The 11176-nt window shown below is 39.6% G+C and overlaps 1 protein-coding gene across 1 annotated transcript in view; it reads left to right on the top strand.

Moving 5' to 3' along the window:
- The window catches only part of C8H1orf21 (chromosome 8 C1orf21 homolog), a 124067-nt gene that overhangs the window by 71999 nt on the left and 40892 nt on the right, over positions 1-11176 (top strand). The window contains exon 3 of the mRNA XM_026854344.1: positions 691-785. Within this exon, the coding sequence (XP_026710145.1) occupies positions 691-785 (95 nt within the window). The remainder of the gene's footprint in view (positions 1-690; positions 786-11176) is intronic.

Genomic DNA, 11176 nt, shown 5'->3' with positions numbered 1-11176 from the left:
GGGGGGGGGGGGAGGAGGAGGAGGGGAGTGGAAGATGGTCAGCATGGGGCTTTTTCTCCAGAAATTATTCTGTGACTGCACATTGTGTACCTTTTGCTTTAGTTCAGGTAAAATAGTGCAGGAAAAACAGAATTTTTGAAAAAGATGCAATAGTTTTTGGTGTGGTTTTTTTTTTCCCCAGCTTTTAAATTAAATTTTAAATAACCTCAATCAGCATTGCTTTTTAATAGAGGTTTTCTCAGTGCAAGGAACATCCATGAGCAGACTCCTCTGTGTAGTAACTACTGTACATCACTTGTTTGCCCACTGATAATAAAAATCCAGGGAAGATGCAGGAGGAAGGTACTTGTCTGTATTAAACATATTGTACAGAAAACGAGGGAGTTTGTGGAGAGTTTCACAGCAAACATCCCGTTTGGGGCTGTGGCTATACTAGACCAGGGAGCTACTGCACAATTTCTGGAAGTCAGAACTAGAAATTCTCACTGAAGCTTCAGTCAGGAAAAACTTCCTTGGCATCAGTTACATTGAAGCATTTGAAACTATATACATGTAATTTTTAGTTGCTTTATTTAATTAGGGTCTTTTCTAGTCAGCTGTTTTGGTTTTAGTTTGTTTTTTTCCCCAGCTGCTGAACACACTGGTTCAAATTTTTTTTTTCTTTTTTTTTTTTTTTTTCTCGGTGCTCAGATGAGTATAGGATCAAACCAGTGGAAGAGGTCAAATACATGAAAAATGGGGGAGAAGATGATCAGAAAATAGCAGCCAGGAACCAAGAAAACTTGGTAAGGATTGAACTTATCACTTATCTAATGAAATAACATGGCTCTGCTTTTGTAATGAAATATGCAACGTGCAGCACATTCAAGCTACAGCTTACACACGGCAAGAGGATTTTCTCCAAAATGTCATAACTCTCTGCAAAGCTCACACAGAAGGTGCAAAATATGACTTTTCCTGCTTGTCTTTCTGAATTAGGCTCTACTTATCTTGGAGCAAGTGCCCTCACTTCCTTTGCAGATCCGAATATACACGCTTTGAAATGTATGTGTCTATATTGCAGATGAATTGGTTGTTAACCAACAGTACACTGACATTTAAAAAATGACCTACTTATGTAGATATTATTTGCTCTGTGCTTTCTGGTTTTACATATTTTAAAATTCACAGGGAAGGCAGTTCGGAATAGAAAAAACAATTTATGCATAACACAGCAGTCACAAGAATAATTTTGTGTGTTTCTTTTCCCCTCATTGGAGCACCTTGCTGGCTCACAGTTCCACTTACAGGAAGGAAGCCTTAGATAAACTCTTACTACTACTTCAAATAACTAAGATGCTATTGAAGCAGCTTAAGAATCACAGTTGAGTCACTTCTGGTATTTCTGAGAAGTAGTTTCTTCTAAAGCTGAAGGAATGTTGATTTTGCAATTGGCTTTGCCCAGTTTAACTTTTTGAAGACATCTCACAATTATAATAGTTGGCCACAAAATTTCATATCTGCTTCTACTCATTCATTGCATCTTTTCTTCACATAGGATTGTTTTGGTTTTTCCCTCTATCAGTAAGATCCAAGGGGGATCATCATCATCAGATTTCAGTGGAACCCTAACCATTACCACCAGTTGAGGATTTGCCTTTTGCCATCATTGGGCAGCTGTGCAAAAATCCACTGTTTGGGATTTTTCTTTTCCTGAAGATGTAAGTGATCTCCAGGCAACCTGGATACTTTATATTTCCTCTTCTGGACACCCATACTTGCATTACACAGCTACATGTGCATTCCTGTAGTAAGCATCAGAGTTTATTTCCCTGTCCTAACCTTGGTATTTGAGTGGTGGTTGAGCATCATGCCACACGGTTTCTGCTTTGGTCTCCAGGATTTGCCACCTACAGTTTTACATTGCTGATGCTTCAGTGGACAGTGCAACTTCAGCTTGCAGTAGGATTTTGTGTTATTTTAGTGCCTCAGAAACATTGCTGAGAATATCACCTTTTCTAGCAGCATCCACAGTACATTCAGCTTTATTGCCAATGTAAGCATGTTTGTTTTGAAGTGGAAGTGTGAATGCAAGAATTTTTTGCTCATTTTGGAGACCCCAGTGCTCTGTTGGTAAACAGAGAAAATGGAAAAATGAACACAATCCTCATGTTTTTTTGATTAAAAAATGGAAAATGTCTAGCAGGTTACCTTTTAAGATAGCCTTCAGCTGTAGTTAAATTAGGGTATTTGCAGAAGGTAACATGCCACTTGAATGACAACGAGGAAGAGTTCAGGAAAGCTTAGGTCTGCTGAGGTGAAACAGTCGCTGAAGCATTCAAAACTAGATAGAGATATTTTGCACTTTTGTTAGGTCTAAGTGTTAGCCTGATTACATTTGAGAAGAGACATTTGTACAGCACAGTGCTTATTATTTTATTATTGATGGGTCGTGTTTGATGGGAGCAGTGGGTTTGTTGGAAAATACAATTTAATATAGAGTTGGAGAGTTGGTAGAGCTCTCTGTCATGTCTGTTGGGAGGAAAACAAAAGAAGACAGTAATGCAAGGAAGTCTTCCATCAGACAGGATGTATATACTTTAAAACAAAAAACATTTTGCACACCAAAAAGGCTTTATTTTCCTTTTCCTTATTTTACTGTAAGGAGATTACATTGTCTGTAATGTATGCAGCTTTTTAATCCTGGGAGTTGTCAAGTCCTTGTCACTCCTGGATTTTTTTAAAGGGTTTTCACTGTTCAAGTTCTCCTTAGTAAACATGTTTTAGTTCACTGCTTAGAAGATGGGTTAAGCTACCCATCACTCAGGCTTTAGTTTTCTTAATGTGTGAAAAGTTGGCAAATGCTTACATAATCCCATTTTTTCATCAACCATTTCCAGGCAACAGAAATTTTAGGAACAAGAAAAGGTGGTGGGAGAATCAACCGGCCCTTTTCCCTTCTCTCTTTGTTTCTTAATCCCACGTTTCTTTATTGTCACAGGGCTCCTAATTCACATCATCTTCAGAAACACAACCTAGATGAGATGTATAATCTGAATGTCATTATAGTCTGTTCCCTGGGAACTGCTCTGGTGTGGGTTATTTTATTTTCTAATACTTGGTGCTTGTTATTCAGATGCCATCAAATCTTTCAGTCACATTATCATCACTTACTTTTTTTTTTAAGGTATTTTGAAGTCTCACTTAAAAATATCTCTGTTCAAGTGAAAATAAAATATCTTCCCTTATAATTTAGGCTCTTTGATGCGGTGCCACCTCTGCCCTTGCTGTTGCAGTATTTCTGAGTTAGGGAAAAAAAAAGGTCATGCAAGTAGATAAAGAGAATGGGAGGACGTGGCAGACACCAGGCAAATTGTCAGGGTCCCAGGCTTTTATTCTGTTTAGAGAGAGCTGGAGATGGTCTGGTACAAGTGTGGGTATCCCTGGGAGAGACAAAGCTCTGTCAGTGAAGCACCATCTTCTCAGCTTTAGCCTGAAGCTTAAGCAGGGCTCAAAACTTGAGCAACACTGACATTGTAAAGAAGAAATACTCCTAAGATGTATTGACAATGGGAATGGCTGTTCTACGGCTGTATGCCAGGTGAAACAAAAGATGCTCCATGCAAATATATTTTCTGGCAGAATAAAGGCCTTCTTGAATTAAAATGTAGGCTCTTGACAGAGGGAGGGGTGAGGAGGAAAATAAGAAAAGTTAAAAAAGCCAAGCTTGTTTCAGACTGTCACAGTCAGTTACTGTTTCCCTGCTGTTCCCTTGTATCCATCAGTCTGATTCACTTCACTGAGGTGGTTTCTTCAGTTCTCCACTTGCTGTTGAGATTGCTCTGATCCTGATTTCATTCGTAGTACCCCTGGCTTCTGGCACCTTCCTGAGCATCCTGCCTGGGATCTCCATCCTAGAAATGAAGCCAGACGCATTGCGCTTGGTGGGGAAAAATTGAGCTGACAGTAACACATCCTTGTAGCCTGGGATGTAGCAGGATTAGGTACTGGAGAACTTCGGTTATGCTGTGTGCTAGCACTCTGCACCATGTGCCTTCATAGCTGCTCAGCTCAAACAGGGACGTTTGGAGTCAAATCTGTAAAGATCTGGTAGATAGATGAAAGAAAGAAGTAATTTCTTCTATATCCGTTTTTTAATCACAAGTGTTTGGCTATATATTTACATGTAAGAAAACATGGAAATTGTGCTAATTTTCAAATGAGATGTGATTCTGCCTAGAAGGTCATGAGTGTGGTGTTACTCCTGGAGCTGAAGAAGCAGCTGTGATGGTTATTTGTGCATTTCAGAAGCAGAAGGGCTGCGATGGTGTGTCAGGGTCCCGGGCTGGCGTGGCTCACTTTGCCATTTCTAAAGATCTGGTTTTGTTTGGAAAGGACTCACTGTTTAGCTCTATACCATCACATTAAATATACAGAGTACAATTATAATAGTTTGTTTAACATTCATAATAGGACAAATTTAATTGTCCTCATTTCTACACTCTCACAGCACTAATGGCTTTCCATTGCAAAATTATATTACCGGGAAAGGTAAAATAAGAAGGTGTGTCATATTCGTGTGATTTAGCATTGCTTTGGCAAACTTAATGAGCTGTATCAGTTTTCCTCTGAGATGGTCTTTAATAGTAAGATACCTTGGAAAATATCAGATACCTAACACTACTTTTTTTTTGTGTTAGGTGGTTAACTCGATATTTATCGCAGTTCAGTTTTGGGATGTTTTTGCAACTTTTACTAATAGAAACCTTTTTCTGGTCTGCATTGGCACAAAAGGCTATTTATTAGGATTTTTATGCCTTATTATCCAAACTCTCAAAACAATTGGGCATAATCCTCTGTTTTGTCCTGAAGTTCCATAGTAAAATTGTGTGTTAGAGCTTGAGATTAATTTCTGCTGGAGTTGGAAGAAAATTGCCTCTCTCCGTGGCTCTTACTATCTCTCATTCTGCCTTTAATAACACGAACAATGTTTTACCATTTTTTCCCAATAAGTATAAATTTCCACTCCACTTACCTGCAAATGTAATATTTGTCAGCCTTGCATGCACTGTTATTTCCTACCTATGTCTCAAGCTTCTCAGCCCAGCTGCTGTTCTCCATTTATCATTCAGCTCCGTAACATGTAGTATTGTATAACCTCAATCTCAGTGGCTCTGTATTCAAGACCAGTTATCATTTTCTGCAGTGATATGTTAAAAGTAGACAGTAGTATCTGATAGATGAAGTGTATGAAATTAAAAACCTAGCAGAAAATGAGGAATGAAGCAACTGTAATAACTATATAAAATGTGATATGTGAAAGTGAAAATACTGTGTATAATATATTTAAATAGGTATGCAAAATATGTATTATAGCTACATCAATCATAAACATTTTATGTGTAATGCAAATATTGACATATGTCTGAATTGCAGACTGATTTAGGAAAATAGCTTTTTAATTCTATTGCCAAGCTGCCCCATCTAGGCAATAAAATAAATAAGAAGAAATAAGCTAGCTAAAAGAAGTAAGCTAGGTTCTACTCTCTGGGGTTAAATTTAGTGAGGGTATTTGTGGTGTTTTCCTTTCTACATAGGCAAAAACCACAAATGCAAATCTAAGCATGGGAATACAATTAATTTGGTACTTTAAAGTGTTTAAAGGCACTGCTTACTACTTCTAGATAAGCTTTGAATTGCTGTATTTTAAATGTGTAACTCTATATTTAGCATAGTACTATTGTAGCACATTGGAGAAGAGCTTTGTAAAAATTAAAATTAGTATCATATACTACCGTACTAAGATTTTGGGCTGTACTTTACTAATTATTTATTTTAAACCATTTTGCAATGATAGCATGTTTTGAAACACGCGATTTCAGGATAGAACTTGCTTGTGCTCTGCTTATACGAGGAAGGAAACCAGAAATGCCCTTAGAAATAAGAGGTTTTCTTGGACTTTGTCTACCCTGAAGAGCTTTGGCATGTTAAATCCTGTGTTCGTTCCTTGTTTGCTTTCGGTTCTGTATGCAGCATTATCCAGGAGACCCTGTCCCACTGCTGGCACGGTGTCAGCTCCAGGTGTGAGCACTGGGATGATTTGTATCATGTTGGTTCATTGTCTGCTGTCAAGGATGGATATCTAGGTATCCTTCTATATATAAAGGAGAGGCTATTCTCTGCATCTTACCACCCTATTTTCCCTTCTCCTATTTTCAGATATAAAGCCTCAGCTCAACAAAACACTTTAAGATGATGCTGGCTCTTGGGTTGGAATCCAGGCAGGGAGAAAAGCACAAAAACACACTGAAAAATACAGCTTAGGTCATTCTGGGAGAGGAAAAAGAAATTGAGACACCCCTTTTCTTTGGTTTCCGGGGCATGAGAGTAATAAAAGGACAAAGTGAGCATCACCAGATGTGCACGGAGATTGATAATGTGCAGGGGTTGCTTTGCTGCCCACCAATTGCATCTCCTGTAGTCCTGAGAGCTGGAAAAAGGAGCAGAGAAGTTGAGGGCTGCAGAGCAAGGCTACTCCCCGACGTTTTCCCACAAGGAGAGGCATCCACTTTGCCTAGGTGCTGCGTCGGCCAAATCTTGGAGCCCTGAGGGAGGTCTGTGAAGCAGGTCCCACAGGCTCCTCAAAGACCAACACAGAGGTGCTCCCCACCCGGACTGCTCCTCTCTGGAGTTCAAGAAATAAACCACTGAACAAAAGCTGCTGCTACAAAATGCAGCTACAGAGTAAGTAAAGGAAAGCCAGGGATTAAAAATTAAAGGTACTTAAAGGAAGGCTTGACGAGCATGGTATCAAGCTTGTTGCTGGTGGTGGTGGCAGGGTTGACGTTAGACTAACGGAGCGGCACCCCGTGCCCCGCGGCCAGGCTGGGGTGCCCAGGAACCACCCCTGCCCAGGCAGCTGCAAGGGCAGAGGTGTCGTTTCCTCCCGGCAGAGCCGCTCTGAGCGATGCTGGTACAGACTGGGCAAAGCAAACAGTGTTCCCTACTTGGTAAAGAGGAATTTTACTTTTTGCTTTTATTAGACAATACCTAAGAAATTCCCCTAGGAATATGTAGTTGTTCATTGGATGTATTTTTCTCCAGTCTTCATCATTAGGGTCTGGATTGGTGCATTTTATGCTGTACATACTCACAGGTTCCCTTTCCCAGGGAAATTAAAATTATTAAATCATCCTTTTGGTTATTTTCTTTTTTCAAAGTCTGAGATCCTAAATGAATGCTGCCCTATCACTATCAGTACTAAGTAATTACAACATTTCAATTTTTATAAACCTGCCTCTCGTGTTTTTGGAAGAAATGCATTTGTAGCTCAAATAGAAGTACACAGAAGGGATATTGTTACTAGAGCCAGTTATTTTAAATGCTATGCTTATTTCCATATTGCCCATTTCATTTCAAATTTACAGTGATATTCTTCAAAGAATGATTTCTCCTAATGAATTTATGATAGTTTTAGCTCATTCCACTTACAGGTCACTGCATATTATATAGACATCAAAGTAAATGATTGCTGTGAGTATTAATATTCTTTTTCTTCTGGATTCCATTAAAAATTGTTTTGGTGGAAGAAACAATAATTTTTCCTCTAGTATTTAATTTTTGAAAATTTCTAAAATAAGTGTATACTATTTTAGCAAGTCACAAAATAGCAGACAGACTAATTGTGCTCCAGATACATTTCTTCAGACTGATCCTTGTTTCAGTCCTTACTCTGAGTAAATCATCATATTGGTCTTTTGAGAGGTAGAATGATACAACTTATTAGGCTCTTGATGGATGTGATTTTCAAGTAGAAAGCTTAAAAAAATATAAATTTCTTCTAAGCATATTAATATAACAGTGTCCAGAAGCAACATGTAATTGCAGTCTTGCTACTGTTTGCTAGGGGAAAAAAATAGTAGTGAAGGTGTAATGCCCAGGAGCCTTGGGCAGGTGTCAGGAGCAAGTTTTCAAGATCAAATACATTGTCAGTGTAAAGGATTCTTGAAAAGCCTGCAGAGATGTTCCTGTCACTTGTGGAAGCAGATTATTTGCCATATGGGTGGTGTTTTTTCCATGCCTGTATCATTTTATTGGGTGGGTTTCTGCCTGGGTTTTTCTTTCCCTCTCTGGGAAGCTGATGCTGTTGAGAAGATGGATGAGGACCTGTTGGTGAAACAGGAGTCAGCAGCAGTGGCAGGGTGGCTTTTGGGAGTGAACGATGCTGTTGGCTTTGAAATCCTCTACCAATATAAGCTGCATTACTCTGTTTAGAGTCCTCTTAAAAGTCCAGCTGAGCTGCAGTCCTACCCAGGACCCAAACTCCAAAACTTAAAGCATTTCTGCTCATTGGCTGAAACATGTGACTTCTACAGACCACATCGTCCAGGGTTTGTAGCTGTCAGCATCTGAAGGCCAGGTTGGATGCTGCTGCGGTGAGCTCTGGCAGTGGCAGGCAGATGGGCACGTTTCCCTGTCATCCCAAGTATACTGTCCCACCAGCAACCACGAGCTTGTGGATATTTCCCAAATCCTCTCATTATCATTGTCCTTGTGCTTTAGGTTATCAAGGCCATGGGCATTGTGTGTATGTTTTGGACATGCAGCTTTCAATGCTGCTCTCCAGGAGGAGCTGCAGAAATGTATACCGTTTCCTATAATAATTTAATGTACACTTTGCAGTAAACCAGCCTGTGTTGCCAGCATCAGCCATTTGAAAATTAGTCGGCCAAAATATATAGATGATATATAAAATTAGTTACTTAAAAGTATTATGTAAAAAGCTCTGGAAGTTTTTGATTTAAGTGTTTCTTCCATGATTGTGAGGCCTGGGAACCTTTCCCCCCCAACTTTTTTCTTTTGTAGAGCTGAGATTCTTTTTTTTTTTTCTTTTTATTATTTTTTAAGAGCGTGAGCATCTCAAAATTTGAGGAACTGAAGCTTTAAGAAAGATTTTGAAAGCTGTCAACAATAGAAGCTCTCTGTATCCTCTGTTTTGGTACTTGTTTTTCAGCGATTGCCTAGTGGGTGTTAATTATTAATTGTGCTGTTTTGGAACAGAGGATAAAACAAGATACAGGCAGAAAATACCTAAAATCATGAAAAGTCACTGTTGGAGAATAAAGCTGGCAAATCCAGGCAGCTGTGCTGACTGCTATCCTCAGAGTCCCAGGGTGGGAGTACCACTGACCACCAGTGAGCTGTGGTCTCCTGCCCTCCTGCCTCCCTTTGATAGCAGCGAGGTAGAACTTCATAATTTCATCTGTTCAAATTTAATTCTAGATGATATTTTATGGGTTTGATCAAGCTTGCTTTTCAGATATAGAACTCCTTCAACTGTGGCAGTTGTGGAGAAAACGTAGGGCCTAGGATTTACATATCTGGTGAGGTGCTAATTTCAGACTACATAAGTACATGAAGATAACAAGCAAATTTATCCACAGATATTTCATTAGGTATTTAAGCAGCTGTAGTCATCTCAGGTTTAGTTTGAATACAATATTGCACCTGGAAAAGGAAGTTTCAAGGTGCTGAAAGGTGGGATGTGCCATTGCAGACCCCAAGCCAATACTGAATTTATTCATTTTGATTTATTGATACTGAGGTGGTGCCCTTGGAGGGGTGGGACATTCATTGTTGGTTTCAGGCAAATCCTTTTACAGGCAGTGTGTTTTTGCTGGAACTTTTTAATTCTGTGGGTATTTTTTACAGTAGAAAAATTGTTTCCTTCTGTGAATTTCCCTAACTAATGTCCTTAAAGACCAGTTAAAAGAGGTGAACTTGAAGTCTGCTTGTACATAAAAGATCTCCAGCACCCAGTTCTCAGGATTTAATGCTTTACAGTGGCTGGCATCCAGTAGCAGACACTTCATTCTCTTGTACCTTTATCCTGTGTTTCTTTGACCAATGTCAACACTTTGATCTCCTGGCCTGTTTATAGAGAAATGTATCTTTAAAGTGGTTTCTAGTAGCTGGGATCTCAGCTTGTTCACACTGACTTGTGATGGCTTTGTATAGATTCGGAGATGAAGTTTAAATGCGAGGACTGACTGTTATGAAAGGATGGGATTTGTTCATGTTTTTAAGGAAGAGAGTGGTTCAGCGTCTTCTGAGGTTGGTGACAGATGGTTTGATCTGAAACGCAGCGAAACAGATGACACTTGACAGCTCTGTAGTGCAAAGTAGACCTCAACATCCATGTTGGATGTCTCTCTTGGATGGAATTTAATGCATCTTGAGTGACAGGCAAGAAAGGTGGTATCTTCTGTGGCCAGCAGAGCCATGAGTGTGGTCCAAAGCCCCAGAGAGGAATCTGCCTTAATGACTGCTGAAAGCAAGCAAGAGTTAAATGACCATTAAATGGTGAAGTTAAATGGTAAAGGAGAAAGGGGAAAACATGCAAGATGTGCAGAAAATGGGAAAAGAAGCAGAAACACTACAAGGAGAGGTGAGAAGAGACTCAGAGGAATCTCTGCAGCCCTGAATTTCTCAGCTGGCCCTAGCTGAGGAGGCATCCTTCCTGTAAGCCATGGGGCACCCTACGTAGTCCATAGGGCTACATTAATGGAACATGCACCTCACTACAGTGTTTACACAGGTTTCATTCAGCAAAGATACCACCAGCCAACGTTTTACTCAACATTAAATACATGTAGTGGTAGCTGAGGGCACTCATCAGCTTTCGAAAAACAAGTTTTGATGTGGCCTTTCTGAGGTACGTGGGAGTTTATTTGTAGCATTTCTTTCCAGATGTTTTTTGAACAGTCTGGTGATCAGTTTAGTCCCACAGGGACTGCTGTGGTCAGACCCAGTGTTGTCCTGTAGGGGATGGGTCAGGTCCTGTGTCTCTGTGCTTTGTTCTGGTGGTCTTACTGGCCGTATTGGTGCAGAGCCTTTCAACAAGCAGGTCTGAGCTTTTGACATGAACAGCACGTGACAGCAGCGTGTTACATAATCTAGATTTGTCATTATTTGAAAAACAGATTTTTCTAATTTATTTTTTCAAATTAGTGTTTTCAGTTTTGAATTTGCTGCTTTTCTCTTAAAAGCCCCGTTGTTCCTCTGTTACGGGATTAGAAAACCAGAATCTCCCAATCCGTTTTGCACCATTATTGTTTTGAAATGCTTGTATTTTGTCTCCTTTTTTACATAAACAATGCCATTTGTTTCCAATATCTAATCCATATGAGACGTTCTT

The sequence above is a fragment of the Athene cunicularia genome (genome assembly GCF_003259725.1).
Source record: "Athene cunicularia isolate RWA chromosome 8 unlocalized genomic scaffold, athCun1 chr8_part1, whole genome shotgun sequence".
Taxonomy (NCBI): Eukaryota; Metazoa; Chordata; class Aves; order Strigiformes; family Strigidae; genus Athene; species Athene cunicularia.
The sequence above is the reverse complement of the archived record's forward strand: the minus strand, read 5'-3'. Positions and strand labels throughout refer to the sequence as shown.